The sequence below is a fragment of the Phoca vitulina genome, unplaced genomic scaffold, assembly GCF_004348235.1.
Source record: "Phoca vitulina isolate PV1807 unplaced genomic scaffold, GSC_HSeal_1.0 scaffold2, whole genome shotgun sequence".
Lineage (NCBI taxonomy): Eukaryota > Metazoa > Chordata > Mammalia > Carnivora > Phocidae > Phoca > Phoca vitulina.
The window spans coordinates 53,731,978-53,753,044 of record NW_022589705.1 but is presented as its reverse complement, the minus strand read 5'-3'; the positions used below and the strand labels follow the sequence as shown (position 1 = coordinate 53,753,044).

The following is a 21,067-nucleotide window of genomic DNA, read 5'->3' as shown; positions in this document are numbered from 1 at the left end:
GCTCCATTATTACGTTGTCCAGAGTATATTCTAAACACCGTCACAGACATACCATCTGAAGCAGAAGAGAAGAGAAAGGAGAAGAGGGAAGGGAAGGAGGAGAAAGAAGGGAAGAAAAAAAGAAAAAAATTACCTAAACACTAGATTTGGGGGGGGGAAGCTATTTTGTCTCATTTTTACAATTAAAAAAAAAAATCTTCCGGGCGCCTGGGTGGCTCAGTTGGTTAAGCGACTGCCTTCGGCTCAGGTCATGATCCTGGAGTCTCTGGATCGAGTCCCGCATCGGGCTCCCTGCTCAGCAGGGAGTCTGCTTCTCCCTCTGACCCTCCCCCCTCTCGTGTGCTCTCTCTCGCTCTCTCATTCTCTCTCTCAAATAAATAAATAAAATCTTTAAAAAAAAAAAAAAAAAAATCTTCCATCCCAAAGCAAATCATTCCAAGTGTGTGAATAGCTTGGTACTGGAAAAAAAAAAAAATCTCCATCTGGTTAACTTCAGGATGAAGGAAAAAAAAAAATAGAATAGGATCTTTTCTGGTTCTGGACCTCTTACAGTTTCATTTGACTGAGATTTGGATTCATTTTTCACTCGTTTCAAGCTTGTGCCACTGATACTCATTTCCTTTTAGAAGGGCACATGCCTCCAGCCCGTGGATGATTGATTTTAGTTGCATCAATCGGGCACGCAGCAGGGCTTGCCTCGTGCTTGTCAATACTCTCTCCAGAATAGCTGTGCAAAAAACATTGCTTTTTTGCCCAGACCTTTTCCATAGAACACCAGCCCATGCAGTCACTGCATCCAGATGCTGAAGCTGGTTTCCAGCTGGCCCTTGGCCATCCCTCTCTCCAAGCACTCTTGTCTGTCTTAAGTTGGAGTCATTTTCATTGGGGGAGGTGTGGAGTAAGGGAGGCTAAGTCAAATTCCTAAGCTGCCTCTCTGGTGGCTTTGGCTTTCTGGGATAATTGGCCTTGGGTGGGGGTTACCTTTGAATTGTTTTTGTTTTTGTTTTTTAAGATTTTATTTATTTATTTGACAGAGAGAGAGCACAAGCTGGGGGTAGTGGGCAGAGGGAGAGGGAGAAGCAGGCTCCCCGCTGAGCAGGGAGCCCGATGCAAGACTGGATCCCAGGACCCTGGGATCATGACCTGAGCCGAAGGCAGATGCTTTAACCTACTGAGCCACCCAGGTGCCCCACCTTTGAATTGTTTGAACCCAGAATTTAAATTTATGAACTTGAGCCCCAGGGTCACCATGTAGCAAGATGCTGTGTGCTCAGAATTTTAGCATTTGTGCATTGGGGGGCCTCTCTCCCGGACCTCTATCCCCAGTGCCACTCAGCCTGGGGCTAGCCTCAGGAAGTCCATCAGTGCTCCACAAGTGGGTGTATGAAGAGCTCGGGTTGTACACATGCTGTGCATGGATGGAGATAGTGATTTCACCCCTTTATTCGTTCATTCTTTCCATCATGTGACAGAGATGACTCTGGGCCAGGCAAGAATACAGTCACGTGATTCCTGTCCTCCAGTAGCTTATCATCTAATGGGAGGGTTAGATATAGGCCTGATAATTATAAGTTAGGGTAGCACATAAAGTAGATTGCATGACCCCTGAAGCCTACTTAGAGTATCTGTTATGGGACAGACACTTTCAGGCCCTTTTTAAGATTTAGTATTCTGTCTGATGTGCACAGCATGTCTGTGTGGTCAGTGTTGTTACGTTAGTTTTACTAGTGAATAAATAGGTTCAGAACAATGAGGTAACTTCATCAAGATCTTAATAGTTGTAGGTGGGAAAGCCTTGATTCAAACCCAAGTCTACTACCGGAAGACCCAGATCTCTCCAGAACTGGACCCGACTTTGGTGGAGCTACATTTTTGAGTTTTTCTTATACTTGCCTTGTACAGTCCCTGGAGAAGCAATTATTGGGAATTTGTGTGACTTTCTTTTCAAGTACATCAAAGCAAATTCAGTTGGCAGGCTTTGTAAGGCCATGAGAGAAAAAAAATGTATGTGTACAGTATTGACAGAATCTGTGTATAGACTTAGGTGTGTCCCCAGCACTTCTCATTGGCTAATTGGAATGACTTCATGGATACAGAGACCAACTCTGCATAAACAAATGTTTCTGTGTTCCCTCCCACCCAGGCTTGCACTGTATTTTTTGTATACCCACCCAGATCCCTGCACAGCTCCCTAATTACCTTCTTTTTTCTAATCCTTCCTTCTCTAACCTCTCTGTCTTAGTTTGGCCACTCTAACAAACTACCATAGCCTGGGGGGGGGGGGGCAGGGGGCGTCTGTACAACAGAACTTTATTTCTCACAGCTCTAGAGGCTGGAGTCGAGATCAAGGTAGCAGCATGGTTGGTTTCTGGTGAGGTTTCTTTCCAGGTTGCAGAGGGCTGACTTTTCCTTGTAGTTTCACATGGTGAAAGGGGAGAACTCTGGTCTCTTCAGACCCTTAGAAGGGTGTTAATCCCGTTCATGAGGGCTCCGCCCTCAGACTTACTCACCTCCCAAGGGTCCCACTTCCCAACACCATTACCCTGGTGGTTAGGATTTCAACATATGAATTTTGAAGGAACGCAAACTTTCCACAACATCCTCTTTAAAGATTGTGGTGAAAGCACATAGACATGACCCTGTCACTCTTGATACCTCTCCAGTTACCTATTTAATAAAAGTTTAAACTCTTTAGAGTGATGGTTATTTACACTACGTTCATGGTACTGTTCTGAGTGAGAAATAGGCAGAGAATAAAACAGCCCCTCCTCTACCTCACTCCAAAAATCTGCCCCCTTGTCAAGCTTACATTCTAACAAGAGGAGATAGAACCTACAAAATAAATAAAATGAGAAAGCAGTAAAGTTTCTTTTATGGTATTAGTTGTTAAAAATAAAAGAGGAAGTAAGTTTATGGGTTCAGGTGAGCAGTTTGCAATTTTAAATAAGGTGGTTACACTAGGCCTTTTTGATGTGACGTACATACATAACAAGGAAGGGAAGGAAGTTAGCCATTTGGAAACCTAGGGGAAGAACATACCAGGCCAAGGGAAAAACCAGTGCAAAGGTCCTGAGGGAGGATGGCCTGCCTGCAGTAGTACAGGAATAGCAAAGAAGGCCACAAAGATGGAGCCGAGTGAACCAAAATGAGAGTTGTAGTGAATCAGTTCACGAGGTAATTTGGGGCTATATTATTGGCCACTGTTAGAATTTTGGCTTTTACTCTGAGTGAAATGGAAAGCCACTGGAGAATAAGGAGCCCAGGACAGATAAGACTTAGTTCTTAAGGGATCATTCAGACTGCTGCCTGCTACATTGGGAATAAACGATGGGGTGGGTGTAGGAGTGGGGGAGATGGAAGCAGGGGCCCCAGAAAGAGGCCACTGCAGTAAACCAGCTGAGACGTGAGGATGGTGGCAGTGGAGCTGGTAAAAAGTGGTCGTGTTTTGGGATATATTTTGAAGGTAGAGCTGATGCGGTCTCTTGATGGATTGGATGTGAAGTGTGCAAAAGAGAGAGAGGTCAAGGTTTTTGAAGGATAGCATTGCTATGAATGGAGAGAAGATGGATTCAATGTCAGGGAGACAGGGGGAGGAAGGATTCCAGAATTAGTTTTCTGACTCTAGTAACTGATACATTCTCTAGGTTGATCCTCAATTATTTGTCTTCATTTGAGTAAAGACCACCATCATTTATATTTTTATTAAAGCCAGAAAATTAGGATTAATTCTTTACCCCTCCTTTCCCTTCTCTGCCCACATCCAGTCAGAAAGTCCTATGAATTCTAACTCTAAAATGTATATGACCACTCCATCTGTTTTTTTTTAACCTTCACTCCTAACACCATCAGTCAAAGCACCGTCATCTCTGTCCCAGTCTATGTAAAGTGCATCTTTTATACTTAGTATATAGTTGGGTCTTGCTTTTCTGCAGTCTTGTAATCTTTGGTGTTTACTGAGAGTGTTGAAACTATCCACAATTCAATGTGAAGATGCATATTGTTGCATAGGTCTTCCATTTTGCTATTTGTTTTCTGTGGTGATTCTGTTTTTTGTTTCTCTGTCTCTCCTTTTCTTCCATCTTTTGGATTACTCAAATATCTTTCAGTTTTCAGAATTCCATTTTAATTCTCCTGTTTGCTTTTTAGGCATGATTTTTTGAATTCCTTTTTTTAAATGATTTCTTTAGGAATTACATACAATAAACGTCCTAAATTTTTCAGCCTACTTAGACTAAATGTTATATAACTTCATGTAAAATATAAAAACCATTCAACTCTATAGTTCCCTTTGCCACCCCCCCCAACTCTTTATGCTGTAGTCATAGTATGTGTGATGCCTACATATGCTCTACGTCCAAGAATATAGTAGTTGCCATGTTGTTTGCTTTAAATAACGTAGTAGTCTGTCCAGCATGCCATAACGAAATACCGTCAACTGGGTGGCTTAAACAATAAACACTCATTTTCTTACAGTTCGGAGGCTAGAAGTCCATGATCAAAGTGCTAGAAAGTTCAGTTTCTCATGAGAGCTCTCTTCTTGGCTTGTAGGCAGCAGCCTTTTCACTGTGTCTTCACATGGCCTTTTCCAGGTGCATGCACGTAGCGAGAGAGCTTTGGTGATCCTGGCTCTTCTTATAAGGACAGCAATTCTATTGGATTAGGGCCCAACCCTTACGACCTCATAGAACCTTATTTCCTTCCATCACGTCCGCATTTCCAAAAACAGTTACAGGGAGGGTTGGGGCTTCACATCGGAATTGTGGTAGGATACAATTCCATCTGTAGGAGTCATACGTATTTCAAAGAGATTCTGAGAAATGAACATTATCTTTTGTATTTACCTACATATTTACCATTTCCATTTTTTTTTTTTAATTTCTTTCTGAAAATTTAAATTTCTGTCAGGTATTTCCCCTCAGCCTGACGAACTTCCTTCAGCATTTATTCATCTCTCATAGCTATTGGCAAAAAGAAAAAAAAATTCTTAGTTTTTTTTTTTTAATGAATTTATTTTATCTTCTATCTTGAAAGATATTTTTGCTCAATCTAGAATTCTTGGTTGACAGGTTTTTTTGTTTGTTTTCCTTCAGCACTTAAAGATGTTACTGTTTTGTATTCTGGCACCATTGTTTCTTATGAGAAGTCAACCATCATTTGTATTGTTTTTCCCATGTCTACAGTATATTATTTTTCTTCTACTACTTTCTTGATTGTCTCTTAATCTTTGATTTTTATTGTGGTATGCCCACATGTGGTGGTCTTTGGATTTACCCTCCTTTTCCCAGGTTTGCTAAACTTCTTGAATTTATAAATTTCTGTCTTTCACCAAGTTTGGGAAATTGTCAGTATTTATTTATTTAAATATAAATAAATAGTGCATCCATATGCCACAGTAGCAATATAAACGGCAACACAAGATTAATATACCCATAAAACAAAAGAAAGTACTTACAAATATGGTTCCCCAGTTACCCAGGAAGAGGTCCTTTCCATAGACCCACCACCTTCAGCATAGGTGGTGGCCCATGACAAGAATACATTCCCTGATACAGTAGTAAGAAACATCAGCTTTGTAAAGCTAAGAGCAATAAGACAAATGTTTTACAGGCAGGATATGGCAGATCTTCATGTATAAAATACAGTAGAGTTTGGTTCTCATGAGCCAGTACCACCCTGGCTTAGGTATTTTCCCTGGGGGATGATACCGTATATTTGCCCCTTAATATCATCAGAGGGTGTGTCTATATTATACATGGGCCTGTGAGGGATTTTTTTTTTTCATTCTCTCTACTTCTCCCACATCTCTCTCTGTCTCCCTCTCTCCCCCTCCATCCATCAGCCCCTCCCTCCCTTCTTTCCTCTCTCCCTTCCCCCCCTTCTCTCTCACAATTAGATACTGTGTCTATTGGTCTATTTTCAAGTTCATTGACTCTTTTGTCTATGATCTTCAATTAGCTGTGAGGCCTGTCCACTAAATATTTCAGATATTATCTTTTTCAATACTAGGATTTCCATTTTTAATAGTTTTTGTTTCTTATCTATTGATTGATTATGAGACTATTATCCTTTATATCCTAAAGCATTATTAAACTACTGAATTCATTTTTTAAATTTATTATTTATTTAAGTGTTTATTTTTTAAGGTGAGCAATGCTATTTAAGCAGTATTTATTGACATTCAACAATGTCAAAACATACCAGTGCTCAGATCAAGGAACAATTTTATAGAGTTCTTCTCACTTCCCCCCCTTTTTCAGATATATGATGATTTTATTTTTTTATTTTCAATATAATTAACATACAGTGTTATATTAGTTTCAGGTGTACAATACAGTGATTCAACAATTCTGTATATTACTCAGTGCTCATCACGATAAGTGTACTTGTAATCCCCTTTACCTGTTTCACCCATCCTCCCACCCACCCACCTTCTTTCTGGTAACCATCAGTTTGTTCTCTATAGTTAAAAGTCTGCTTTTTGTCTCTTTTTTTCTTTGTTTTGTTTCTTAAATTCCGCATATGAGTAAAATCATATGATATTTGCCTTTTTCTGACTGACATTTCCCTGACATTATATGTATATGTTCTTTATTTTATTTTAATTTCAGTGTAGTTAACATAGTTAACTATTAGTTTCAGGTATACAATATAGTGATTCAACAATTCATATATTACTCAGTGCTCATCAAGATAAATGTACTCTCAATCCCCTTCACCTATTTATATAAGTTCTTTATACATTTTGGATACTAATCCCTTATCAGATATGTCTTTTGCAAATATCTTCTCCTGTTCAGTAGGTTGTCTTTCAGTTTTGTTGATCGTTTCTTCTGCTATGCAGAAACTTTTTATTTTGATGTAGTCCCAAGAGTTTATTTTTGCTTTTGTTTCCCTTGCCACAGGAGACAAATCTAGAGTAAACTACTGAATTTTTGCCTTCTAATTCCATCATCTGTGTCATCTCAGGGTCATTGGCCATTAAATGGCTTTTCTTTTAAGTATGGATTACATTTTCCTTCTCTCTTATATGGCTAGCAATTTGGGATCATATCTTGAACATTATGATTGATATATTGTAGAGAGACTGGGTTATTCTTATTCCTCTGAAGAGTATTTTTTTTTTAACAGGTGGTTAATTTGGTTGAACTCAAACTCTCAAGTTTTGTCTTTCCTGTGATGAGCACCTACTGAAATCTCTGTTGAGTTCTTTCAGCTTTAGCTGGGCTACTTATAATGTAACTCAGAGATCATCCAGAAGTTGGAGTAGCATTTGGAAGAAGTCTTGAGCTACCTTTCTATGGCTACTGACTCCCCTGTGCTTACTATGACTAGAGCAGAGGAAATGTTCAGTAAACATTAGTGAAATCTATAAAGAACTTCATCAGTCGAGACCATATTTGAATATTGGTATGCTAATTTTCCCTGACAGGCAGGGCTTTGTGAGAGCAATGACTTTTGTTTATCTTTGTATCTTCAATTATTAGAGTGATGTCTAACACAGGGTAGCCATATATCATCTTAGTTTCCTGAATAAGTGAATTAATTAACAAACTATAAAAAGACACAAAGCTATTAACTTTGATGTTGAATGATGTTGAATGAAACTGACTAAACTAGCTCTGGATTAAATCAGCATTTGTCCACTTGTAAGAGAAGTTGTTCTATCTCAAGCTAATATTAAAGTTGTGGGAGAAAAAAAAAACAGTTTACGTTTTCTTTCAGGAATGTTTGTCGTTCTTAGGAACCGTTCAGTATTGAAACCCACAGTTCTTTCCAGCAACATAAAAGAAATTGTCTAGGCTGGGCTTTCTTCTTTCATTAGATTTTTATGAGAATTTCAACGCTGGGAAAAATTAGATAAAATGTTTTCGCTTTAAGATAAGAAGATGAAGTTAAGTAAAGAGTTGGAAGAACTGAGATGAAAAAAGTGACTTTGCAGGTAAATACAAATGGCAAAAAGGGAGTTGTGACAAGCAATAAACATATCCTTGAGCCTAATGATTTCATTATCTGCAAAGCAAGGTGAACGCCTCAAGACTAATACATAAAATTGGTTTTAATAGAGAAAAGCCCATCATGCCATAAAATAGCTTTGTCTCAGCAAAATGATCATAGAACCTAAAATTCTGGGATTCTGAATTTGGCTTTGTCGTGTGTTTTTCTTGCCTATGGACTCTGCGCACAGTTTTGAGATCTCAGGCAATTGCAGTCCTCTGTCTAATTTTCCAAACACTTGGCTATTTGTCATGTTAATTTATTAAATGTTGTAGAGAGAGAACTAAATCTCTTAGGAAAAATAAAGAATAAATCTAACAAAAAAAAAAAAGAAAGAAAGAAATGGTCTTGTTTAAGGTCATTCCCTGAGCCAGAACTGACTCAGGTCTCAGGACTGCCTGTCTGTGTTCTCTCTGTCATTTCAAGAGTCAGAAACTCAAATGCCTAAAGGAGTCAGACAGATAGCATAAACAGATTAGGCAAACAAATTTTTTTTTTTTTACTTTGATAGAGAAGTTTTTCTTTCAACTCATGGCACTCTAGGGAATGATTTTATGTTCCTTCCTTTCGTAGAGAGATGGGCGTAGAGAAATAGATCTCTCCTACAAGTAAAACATTCGTGCAGTCATGATGAGAAATTGGTGAAATCTGGTGTCTGTTGTTGGGGCTGGAGGGGTGGGGAGCAGTGGTGGCTTCTACATACTGAAGGGTGCAGTCCTGTCTGAAGGGATTAGTCAGCACTCGGCTCCAGCTGACTCTTGCCATGGGGGAATATGGGTGGCCCAGTGTCCTGCATATGCTGGTTCTTTGGGAGAAACCAAAATCTGGATTTTAAGTGGAATCTCCCAATTTAAAAATATTGGCTGATTTTTTTAAACATTATATAACCCAAATAAAATACATCTGTGGGCCAGATGTCCCCTCATACTACCCGTTTATGATCTCTGTGTTACACTGTGTTGTGTTTCTGTTTCTCCCGTGTTGCAAATGCAGATGCCACCTTTATAAGGAAGGACCTAAAAACCCAACCCTAGGTGTATATCATAAGACGGCTTTTCCCTCTTGATTTAGAAAGCCATCCTGAAGAAGATCTGACTCCATCCAGCTCAGGCTTCTTACCTATCCATATCATTTGTAGACTTTTCTGCTTGCTCTCAGAGCCGAAATCTGAGAAGATGGAGGAAATAAGAAAGTAATCATAAAGTTAGACGAGCTCTGTCTATATATTTCTAAGGCAACCAGTTGGCAAATATGGTCATTGTGGTTAAACTGGTTATTTCACTGGGAAACAAATAACCGCTAATAGGACACTGTGTTCTATACCATGCTAAATGCATGTGAGAATAGAACATAAATAGAGAGATCAACCCTAGGGTCAGGCATTCCAGGCTTTTGAAATGAGTGCTCGATTATTTGAAAAACTGGCTTGGTCTTTGCTAACCAGAGTGAGCCTTTACTACCAGATGCTGTCAGGGGGAAGAAGAAGGCGCAGCTGACCAGTTGAGATTCTGTTCTCCCAACCATTTTTGCTCTTTTGGTCGCATGCCCTTCTTTTTAATAACAGATGTTATGAACAGAGAGCCCCCTGTATCCCAGGCACCCCTGCAATGGGAATTTTATTATCACCATGTTACAGTTGTAGGAGACGGGTCTCTGAGAGGTCAAGTAGCTTTTCCTTGGTACCCCCGAAGATGAGTGTAGACCATGAATTTGAACCTGAGTCTATCTGTTCCCAAACCCTGTGTTCTTTTCACTAAGCCACTGTTGTAAAATGTAGATTTTATTATTATTCCCATATGATGAGGCCAACAGATTAGGGGATGATTGCCACTGAAAAGATAGTTTGTTGCTCACAGTTCTCCAGAGGAGGGGGCACGCCATACCATCATGCGGGGCCACATGGGAAGCCCCAGAGTTGTCCCTAGCTCTCTGATAGCCAGCCCTGGGGTGCTTAGAGCAGGGAAGCAGTAGTCCATAGAGGAGGTGGGGGTAGGTAGGCTCTGGAGCAGTTAGCTTGCACATGAAAGGCATGCTAACAGATGAGTTGAGTCCTTTGCTATCTCTAGGAATTGCCAGCCCTGCCAGGCAGTCTCTCCAGGGGCAGTAAGACCACAGACTCAAAGCATCAGAGGTACCAGAAAGAACAAGATGTGATTCATACGGCCACATTGCCTTGTCTTAGACCCCAAACATCTTTCTTGACTGATTTTCTTACATTCTCTAGTTAGCCACTAAATTTGTTTTGTTTTCTTCCAAATGTATCTCATTTATTCATTCAAGGTGCCAGGCCCTAATGTAGACACTGAGGATTGGGAACTAATGGGGCTCTCGATTTAAAAGAGCTCAGAGTGTAGGGTAAAGACAGACATAGAAGCTAATGATTATTAAAAAAAAAAAACTTGCTAAGTGCTACAATGGAGCACGAACAGGAAATATTTTTGCCTCATGTTCTCACAGTCAGCCTCTGAGCCCTGTCTACATTTCCGCCCTCTACGCCTAGCTATCTCTCCGTCCTGCATACCCTACCGGGCTCATTTTCCTTAACTTCTCATCATCCTGCTCCCCAGATCAAAATAATTTCATGGCCTCTAATCCAATAAAACTATAAACACTTACCTGGCTTTCATGACCCACTATCTGCCCCCACCCTCCCCATTCATCCACTATCTTCACTACTCTATTTATTCTCTAATTTAACAGATGTGACCGAAGTGTGCCCCACACAAATAGACACAAATGTCAAGTGTGTGATCACGTCCAAGAAGTCCCTGGTCCTGTGTGAGCCTGTGGTTTGCCTCCATTATGCTTTGTGCATCCCACAATCATCCCAGAAATATTTACTGAGCAGCTCTGATATGCCAGGCACGGGGCTTGGCCAGTCTCCTTACTGTGTGCACCCATATATGTCTTTCCATCTCAGCCTCCTCTCCGGCATGCCTTGGCTGTAGCTTCCTGCTCCTCCAAGCTACCTGTTCTCAGCCTCTCAACTGAAGCCTCACCTGCCCCAAATTATTGACCTCTTACTTTATATAACTATGTATTATACGTCTTGTATTTCTTACTTTCCACTGTATTCCCAGAGCCTAGACACAGTGAATGCATTAGGCATTTAGTAAATACAGAAAACTACATTCATGCACGCACCGCACAGGCTAGGTTCTGAGCAGCTTCCCGCTGGATGCTCATGTAAATCTCCCTGCTCTGAACTCTGAAAGTGCTTCCCACAGAAATCAGCATCAAATTGAGGAATGCCTTTAATTATCCACTACTGATGCAAACTCTTTAAGGTCCAGACTAGCCTCATCACAGTCACCTAAAACTGAATCTGTAGGAAGTTAACATTTCAAACCTGCATGGCTTTTTCTCCTCGAAATGACCAGTGGCTTTGGTATCCTTTTGAGCATTTCTGCATAACTGTACCAATGGCATTCAGCAGCTTTTACCTGCAAGTTTAGTACACGTTATGGCATAGTAGTGAAGAACCAAGGCCTGTAGGCACAGAGAGACCGCAGCTGGAAACCTAGATCTGTCACTTACCCCTGTGACCGACCTTGGACAAGTTGCTTACTCTCTTTTGGTCCCAGTTTTCTCATCTCTATAGTAGAGAATAGTATCCTTTTCTTAGGAATCGTGTAAGGAATAAATGGGATCATGTATGTAAAATGCTTAGCTCAGTGTTGATATATGGTAAATGAGTCAGGAAATTTTAGGTGATAGTATTTATGCTGTTGTTGGCATTATGGCCAACACCTTCTACAGCCCAGCAATCCTGTTTTAAAGGGAGCCTGGGGGAGGGCTAAGGAGACTATTGAGGCTCAGAGTAAGTAGTTAAGTGATTTACACAGTCACACAGCATGTTAGTATCAGAGCCAGAACCCAGACCTGACCTCTGTGGCTCCAGAAAAAAATTCTCTTCCCCTTTACACAGCCCCGGCTGTCAGGAAACACGCTTAGAGAGACTATCTCCAGGAGGCCCAAATAACCAATTGGTTCATAGTCTGAATGAAAAATGGCTTTGGAGTCCTAGAGACTCATGTGAACATTGGGAAGACAACCAGATTAGGTTCAGGAACACAAGCGGTGTGTTGGGTATATTTTAGCAAGCAGGGGAGCATCATGGGGAAACATTTCCCTTTCTGATACTATTACGTATTATTTTGTTTAGAGCTACCAAGTAGATTTAGAAATAAAATCCTAGACACGGGATTTCAAATGAGAAGAAGATAGTTATCCACAGAGCTTAGACATTTCTGTCCTAGGAGAGTGATGCCCCAGTTCCTCCTGTGATAACTTGTCAATCAGGAGAGGTCCTCTGAACAGCTCTAGGGCAACTTTTTGTTGTTGGTGGTTTTTGAACTGGTAATCCCTCCTCCTCGTCTCTTTCACTCTGCTTCTCCATTAGTAAGACAGGGTGAGTAATTCAAGGTCTGACATTGCCCTGGGGTAACAGCCTGGGATCTGGAGGCTGACATGGTGTGATCCAGAGCTTGGTGCTTTAACACCCAGGCCCTTCACCACATACCTGGAGTTACTCCTTCTCACTCCTGTCCTCACGCCTCCGTTTTGGACCTGTTGCTACCAGTTTAGCCTTGAGAGTTTCATTTCCTGCACCTTTTACTTTAGACTGCTGTGTTTTGTGGATCAAGAGGCCAGCACTAGGTGAAGCAAAGCTAAATTTCTCAAAGAGCTCAGACACTGTAGTGGAGTTAGCACTTTAACATTCCTAGATCCTCTGTGGACAGAGTTGAAAGAAACCGACATTTTAATATATCTTTTTCTGGCTTAAACATAAATCAGAGAAACTGTAAGACTGACCCAACTCTCTTGTTTTTCAGATAGACCACATGGTGCAGGGCCATGCTGCCTTCCCTGAACTACAAGCCAAGGCCACAGCCAGGTACCTGCTGCCCCCCATCCCCCTACAACCTCACCTGCATTCCTCCATGAGGGCATTCACCTTAGGCAGCTGGGTGATTTTCAGTTCCTTTGGGCAATGAGAATGCCCGGCAGTGTTGGGTTATAAGACAGTCATCCAGATGATCCAGGACATACATGTATTAATTTTCAAACAGAGAACTCAAAGAAACTAGAGGTCCCAAAGAATATGCCAGGAACCGTGGATGAGAGACTCCAATGTAGTGGAAGGAATGTGGATTTTGGAGTCAACACTTCTTGGGCTCAAATCCAGCTTTGCTCCTTACAAGGGGTGTGACCTTGGGCAAGTTATCCAACCTCTTTACACCCATCTCTTCATCTGTACAACAGAGGATAATAAGTGATATGAAGTGATTTCTAGGATATAGTGTTAAGAACGTAAAGGCGTGTTTACAGTATGCTTCCTTTCATGGAGAAAGAAGGTGACAATAAGAAACTATATGTGTATTTACTCATTTGTGCAAAAGAAATAGAGGAAGGTCAAACCAGAAACTGGTGAGACTCGTTACCTAGAGGTGGTGGGTAGGAATGGGATGGAAAAAAAGGGGAGTGAGAACAGGGTAAGAGGTGGAGATAGTACTTTTCTGAGTAGATCTTTTTATATAACTGTAATTCTTAGAACCATGGTGATGTTTCATGTGCCCCTTGAAAATATATAGAAGGTAGGTTGGTAAGTAGGTTAGATAGTAAGTAGGTAGGTTGGTAAGTATGTTAGATAATAAGTAGGTAGGTAGGTAGGTAGATAGGTAGATAGTTAGGTAGGTAAGTAGGTAGATAGATAGATAGATAGACAGATACCAGGATGTATGTATGGTGGGAGTGGGCAAAATGAAATACAATTAGCAAAATCTAAACCTATTGTATTAATAATGAATAACATAACCACAGTAAGAAAGATTTGGGAAAGAAAAAAACTAACCTAGTAACTTTGGGAAAGAATATTTTGATAGTATAATGTCTGGCTGAAGATAAAATAACTGTATATGAGTATTATACTCTGGGGCCCCTGGGTGGCTCAGGCAGTTAAGCATCTGCCTTCGGGGCATGATCTTGGGGTCCTGGGATCGAGCCCTGCTTCGGGCTCCATCCTCAGCGGGGAGTCTGCTTCTCCTTCTCCCTCTGCCCCTCCCCCTCCTTCTGCCCCTCCCCTTCCTTGTGCTCTCTCTCTCTCTGTCGCTCTTTCTCTCTCTCTCCCCTTCTCCCCCCTCTCCCTCTCCCTTTCTCTCTAGCTCTCTCAAATAAATAAATAAAATCTTAAAAAATTTTTTAAGTATTATACTCTAATTCCTAAATTTGTTTTTCATAAATGTCTGGATTAGCTCTTCTGGAAATCCTTTATGTGTATACTACAGCTAACCAAATAAATAAATATGTTGTAGATAATGAGAGCCAGGTTTCTCTTAAATAGGGAAAGGGGAAGGTTACAATGAACCCTATGGTAGTGGGTGGAAGTAGGAGGTATTAGAATCAACTTGTGATTTTGTATGTATGTGCATAGGGATAGCTGTATACAGATAGAGCTGTAGCCACAGAGAGAAACAAATACAGTGTGTATATCTGTGTGTGAGTACACATACATACATTCCCTGTGCTCTCTGCTGAGGTGGTCTGGAAACAGTGACCCCTCGTAGCAGTGTGCACACCTAGCACCAGATCCTGGTTTTTAAATACTCTCCTCTACTGAAAAGGAATTAGGACTTCTTGGGAACATGGCTGATTCCAGGGCGTGGGCAGGGAACATACATGAACATTTTGTGAAAAGGTGAAAGTAAGAAACTACTCGAAGAGGAATTGCCAAAGTGCATGGGAGCCAGCTTTAAGAATCTTTCTGTGGCCTTTGGGGACAAAAAAACTTCGATCAACAGAATAAGTAATGATGGAATAAAGTGACTCCCCAAGGCCATTCTGATAGAAGTAAATTAATGAAGAAATAAATGGGAAGAAAGGGCAGATCTTCCTATCTACTGCAAGGACCATATACTTGAAATTAATAAATGTGGAGCAAATAATGGAACTAGAATATTATCATTAGGCAAACACCACAGTAATACTTGTTGCAAAGGAGAATCACCAGTGGATGCTTAAATTAGTGAAAGTATGATGCAAAGCGGGATATGTGCATAGTCTGAGTATCTTGCTGTAAGATACCCATTATTATCAAAGGAAAAATAGTAACTTCCCAGTGGAGAGATCTGGCAGACAACACCTCCCCCACATGATCAAAGTCAACAGTACCAGCAATGAGATCTCTCTCACCTCTTTTCATGATGTACCAAGAAGGACACGACATCATTTCTATAAGGCTCTTGCCAAAAATGGATCACCTCAGTGTAAACATGAGAACACATCAGCCAACCCCCAGCCAAGGCGCATTCTACAAAATTATTAGCCAGTGTGCTTCAAAAGATGATGAAACTTCAGGAATTACTAAAGAACTGTCCCAGATTGGAGGAGACAAAAACAATGTGTGATCATGGTTTAGATCCTGGACTAAAAGAAGGACATGAGTCAGGGAAAACTGTCAACATTCAAATAAGTCAAGGAAAACTGTCAACATTCAAATAAGCTATTTATAATATTGTATTTAGATGATGAGTATAAGGGAAGTCTGTATACTCTTTGTAACTTCTGTAAATCTAAAATTATTTCAGAATGAAATCCATTATTTTTCAGACTCTTTATGATAATTATGCTTCATTGCTGGGCTTTTTAGAAAAGTAAGGTATTTTATAATATTAACAGAGAAACCCCACATAGCCAGTATACGGAAAATGAGAGATAGTCTAAGGTGGAGGTTAATACCCTAGACTCTGGGGCCAAACTGCTGGTGTCTCAGCTTCACCCCTTAGTAACTAGGTGACCCTAGGCAATTTACTTAACCTCTTTGTGCCTTAGTCCCTCACTATAAAGGGAAATAATAATAGTAAACACTGCATAAAGTTGTTGAGAAAATTAAATGAATTTGAATAGTGGGTGGCACATGGTGACAATTAAGTGTCAAGCTGTTATAAGTGTTCAATGAGAGTAGTCATGATAGAAGTTATTGTTATGGTTGCTGTACTTACTTATGTTAGACATTTCCATCCTAATAGAGGAGGCACCCGCACAGAGCAGAATGAGATGCATACTGTACTAGAATATAAGCTGTTTATTACTGGGGTATAGAGAGGACATGATCCTGACCAGGAGTTTGAGAAAAGCTTCGTAAGCTTTCCCTTCCAGGAATCTCTAGTTAAAACACCATTACCGCTGAGAGGGATCACACGTGGAATTTCAACAACTAACACTTTATTTGGCTTAGAGACCACATAACCTACGTAGAGCAGGGGTTCCTACATCTAGATCATCCATGAACCCCTTAATTGTGTGCAGAGTTTTGTTGATTGTATACTGATGCATAATTTTCTGTGAAGAGAGGCCATAACTTTCATCAGATTCTTGAAGGGATCCAGCATTTATAAACCATAAACACAAACACTGGATTCGGAATTCAGAGATCTGGTTTCAAATCTCAGCTCCAACATGCATCATTGTATGAACTTGTGTCCTCATCAGAACATGGAGTAGGAGCTCTGAGAGAGCCAGCCCCGGGTACCTCTGAGAATTTGTTTTGATTTTAATGAGGTAATATATTTGGCAAGGCTTTGTAAACTCTACTGTGACAATTACAACAGGCCCCACTGCTCTTTCTGCCACTATTACTAATGGTTTGATTAAAGAGGAGAACATTTTGGTGGTGGTGGTTCTAGGGGTGAGACCTTCTTGTGCAAAGTGTGGTAAAGTAGCAAGAACCCTGGACTGTGAATTAGAGGTCTTGGATTCCTGTGCCAGTTCTGCCATAAATGTCTCTGACTCAGTTCCCTCACCCATAAGACCACAATAAGACCACCCTGCTTAACTCATTTTACAGGTATTCTGTGGAGGAAAGTAGATTGTGGAAGTGCCAGTCTCTGGAGATCTTAGAGCCCAACACAAACCCAAGGGATAGTTAGATTTTGCGTTGAAATACTCAAAATTTCTGGAACTTTCTTCTATAGATGAGCCTCATGTGAGTAGTTTTTATTGAGAAGAGGAAAGAGAGATTTATCGATTACCAGTGTAGACTCAGAGAAACAACAGCAGGGGTGGTCCAGAAGCAGCGATTATTAGGACTCAGATGCGGAGTCAGAACTGGATTTAAATCCCAACTCTTTCCACATACTAGTTGACTTCATACCACCTTCAAACTATCTCCCTGTATTTCTCCCCTTTAGAGCTGAGTTTCTGCAAAGGATGGCCTACATTCTTGGTCACTACTTCCTCATTTTGCACTCATCCCTTGCCCACTTGAATATGAATTCTGTCCTCACTGGCCCCTGAAACAGTTAATGATAAGGTCCTCAGCAGCCTCTGTTGATGAGTCTTTCCAGTCCCCATCCTTGGGCTCTCAGCAGGATGTGGCAGCAATGAGCACACCTTCCTCTCCTTTGTAACACTCTCTTTCCTTGGCTTTCTTGCTGGAATGTTGCCTCCTCCCGGTTTTCCTCCTATATCTCTGGCTTGTCCTTCTGAGTCTCCTTTTCAAGCTCAAGATTTTTTTCTTTCTATTTCTTTCCTTCCTTTCTTTTCTTTCTTTTTTCTTTCTTTCTTCTTTTCTTTTCTTTTTTCTTTTCTTTCTTCTTTCTTTTATTTCTTTCTTCCTTCCTTCCTTTTTCTTTCTTTCTTTCTTTCTTTCTTTCTTTCTTTTCTTTTCTTTTCTTTCTTTCTTTCTTTCTTTCTTTCTTTCTTTCTTTCTTTCTTTCTTCTTTCTTTCTTTCTTTCTTTCTTTCTTTCTTTCTTTCTTTCTTTCTTTCTTTCTTTCTTTCTTTCTTTCTTTCTTTCTTTCTTTCTTTCCCTTCCTTCCTTCCTTCCTTCCTTCCTTCCTTCCTTCCTTCCTTCCTTCCTTCCTTCCTTCCTTCCTTCCTTCCTCTCTCTGTCCCTCTCTCTCCACACTGGGTGTGGAACCCAATTGGGGCTCGAACTCATGATCCTGAGATCAAGACCTGAGCTGAGCTGAGATCAAGAGTCGGACACTTAACCAACTGAGCCACCCAGATATCCCTCAAGATCTTTTTCTTGACTATCACATTAAAGTTCATTACAGCTAGGATCCTGGCCCTCTTCACTTCTCTCTTTGCCATCTCTTCCAAGATGGTCCCATCTACACTCTTGGCTTCATTTGTTTCTGTATCTCAAATTTTACATCCAGCTCATATATTTAGTAGGTATTCAATAAATGTGGATTCTCTTTCCTTTCACTTTCTTTCTATTGTCTTGTAAAAGAAAGTGCATCTCTGTCTTATCAGATGTATGAATAGAATATTCCAAGACTATAGTCCCCATTATGCATTAGGTCTTAGGAAGAAATAGGCATAACTGTTATTAAAGTGAATTTGGCTGATTGGAAAGGACAACAAATCCCTTGGAATCAGAACTGCATGCCTCTTTTGGTGTGGCTTGAGGCTCTCTGAAAAAAGAATGCAAGTCACCCTGCCTCAGAGCTTAGCATCGGCAAATCCTATTTAAAACTGTAGGAATCTTTTCAGACCCATCCCTGAAGAATAATGTTTTGTGAGCTTATAAATTAAGTAAGCAATAACTAGATGTGCTCATGCATGTCACTGGCAGGCAGAGTCTCTCTCTATGTGAGGCCAAATATCCAGAGATTTCACTCCTTAGATAGAGATTGCCTGACATTGATCATAACTTTGGCCCTTTTCCTCTAAACTTCCTATTATTGTCTTAATTCTCTTATTGGGAACTGTATTGGGAACCTTATTGGGAACCTTAATTCTCCTATTGGGAACCTTAATTCCCAGTGTCCCAGGATGATGTTCTAGCGATAGCAGGGTTTGGTGGGAAGGTGTTGGCATAAACCACAAGTGTTCAAGGTTGATAGCAGAAGATTCATCACCAAGGTGATGAATCTTATGAGCATTTATGATCGTAAACAAAGTAAAAAAAAAAAAAGGTCCCTACTTTCATGTAAATTTCATACACACATGTATATATACATACAAATGTGTGTGTGTGTGTGTGTGTGTGTGTGTGTGTAGAGAGAGAAAGAGCACACATTCGCCCACTAGGAATTGGTAAGCTTTCTAAAGAAAAACAGAGATGAGTAAAGAGATGGATGAGGGGTGTTGGGGTGATGGATGGGAATTCTTTCAGGTGAGGAAGCCATCCTTGTTAAGGTGACATTTAAGCAGGACTGTGAATACAAAGAGTGGGAGCAAGCCATGATTATATGGGTTATATGCAAATGAAGAGTATAAAATACTAAATCTGTTCATCAGTACTTGTTTCTGCAGTTTGAAATAGGATGTGCGATGCTAAGCTCTGAGACAGGAGTGTTCTGTTTTTAGAGAGCCCCATGCCACACCGGAAAGCCTAAGAAACAGCAAGTCCCCAGGCCTTGAGGCAGCAGCCAGCTTGGCAGGCTGCAGGATGCTCTAAAGGCCCCTGCGGCCAGACTAGAGTGGGGGCGAGCTGCGAACAGGTGAGGACTTGAAAGTTAGCCAAGGTCAAACTATGGAGGTCAGTGTAGATAACAGTAAAGCCACCAGAATTTATTCAGGGTTTTAGTTTCTGAGCAAGGGAAAGGCACCATCAGATTTACCTTAAAAGGATTACTTTGGCTGCTCTGTGGAGAGTAAACTGGACCATTAATGGGGGGGAGACAGAGTAGAAGACAGGGCCCCTGATCTCAGCGAGCTCACAGTCTACTGGAAGGAGAGGACTATAATCAGAGAAGCCCAGCCTGTTCCGAGTTACTTTTGCAGAAGTCACTGCAAGCAGTGATCATTTCTCGTTGTAATGCTGCTGGCTTCAGGTCCTAATTTAGGATTATCAGAATGAACTTTTCCTAATTCACATTTTCTCTCCCAACCTTTCTTTTATCCCACTTGCCCTGGATTTTTCTATCATTTCTGTAAGGACAATCAGTGTTTCTTGATCTGATTTATTCCTCAGGCCTTTTTTGTTTTGTTTTGTTTTGCCTTTGCGATTCCCTTAATCCCACTGAGGATCAATTTCTTCAAATGCACTGGCCCCCATATGCCAAATCCCAGTTATATTTAAAATTAAAAGTCCCCATTAAAGGCTGTATATGTTCCCTTGTGGCAAGGGAAGGAAAAAGAAAAGACAAGAACATTTATTGAGAACTTGCAGTGTTCCTGGCACTGCACTTGCTGATAGTTGTATGCATATTATCTCATTTAATTCTAGATGAAGAAATGAGGATTATAGGGAACTCAGACTCCACTTCCAAAGATGATTCTCACTTTCCATTCTGCTCTGGCATTCTCAGATTGCTTCCTTGGCCTTTATGGTTTCTTCAGTCTCGGTCCCTCAGTCTGACAACTGGGGCCATCAGTCTATCAGCAAGTATTTATTTAGGCTTTCCTGAGCTAGGACAGTCATAGAACGAGGGTGATAATATTAACACCTTTCCTCCCCTAGGGTGTGCCAGGATAACCACTGGATCCTTGATGGCTCTTGGATGAGAAATGTTTACTAAACAGAAATAAGATAGAAATTCTAATGCCTTTTTTTGGCTTCTATTTGGCATGCAAGGATAAGAAAGTGCTCAGCGCATTGGGGTCCCCTCAAGAAAACTGAGGACTATGCTGACTTTAGGAGATAAATTCGCCATTTCAAGAGTGGACATCCAAGAGGAAGCATTTGATGGGTTGTTGGCTATCTGACCTGGAACTCATAAGAGAAATAGGCAGGAGATAAGAGTGTATATTTGAAAGTCCTCAGCCCTAGATGGTACCTGAAGCCACGAGAGGAAGATGGGATCACACAAGGGTATGGAAAGAGTGACAAGAGGGACAAGGACAGATCTCTGGGAGACTTAAAATATTTAAGGGACAGAGGCTCCTGGGTGGCTCAGTTGGTTAAGCGTCTATCTTCAGCTCAGGTCATGATCCCGGATTTCCAGGATGAGTCCCACATCAGGCTCCCTGCTCAGTGGGGAGTCTGCTTCTCCCTCTGCCCCTCACCTCACTTGTGTTCTCTTTCTCTCGCTCCCTTGCTCTCTCAAATAAAATCTTTAAAAATATATATTTAAGGGACAAGTAATGGAAGACAGCCAGCTGGGGAGGAGGCAGGAAAA

At 40.9% G+C, this 21,067-nt stretch overlaps 1 protein-coding gene across 15 annotated transcripts in view; it reads left to right on the top strand.

Moving 5' to 3' along the window:
* Window positions 1–21,067, top strand: part of FGGY (FGGY carbohydrate kinase domain containing) — a 427,695-nt gene that overhangs the window by 262,672 nt on the left and 143,956 nt on the right. For 14 of the 15 annotated variants that reach the window (XR_004302223.1, XM_032427727.1, XM_032427768.1 and 11 more), the window contains one exon: window positions 12,831–12,892. The exons of the other annotated variant lie outside the window; for it this stretch is intronic. Coding sequence is in view for 13 of the 14 variants with exons in the window: in XM_032427727.1 (XP_032283618.1) it covers window positions 12,831–12,892 (62 nt within the window). In the remaining variant the exon portion in view is untranslated. The remainder of the gene's footprint in view (window positions 1–12,830; window positions 12,893–21,067) is intronic. 15 annotated transcript variants of the gene reach the window in all.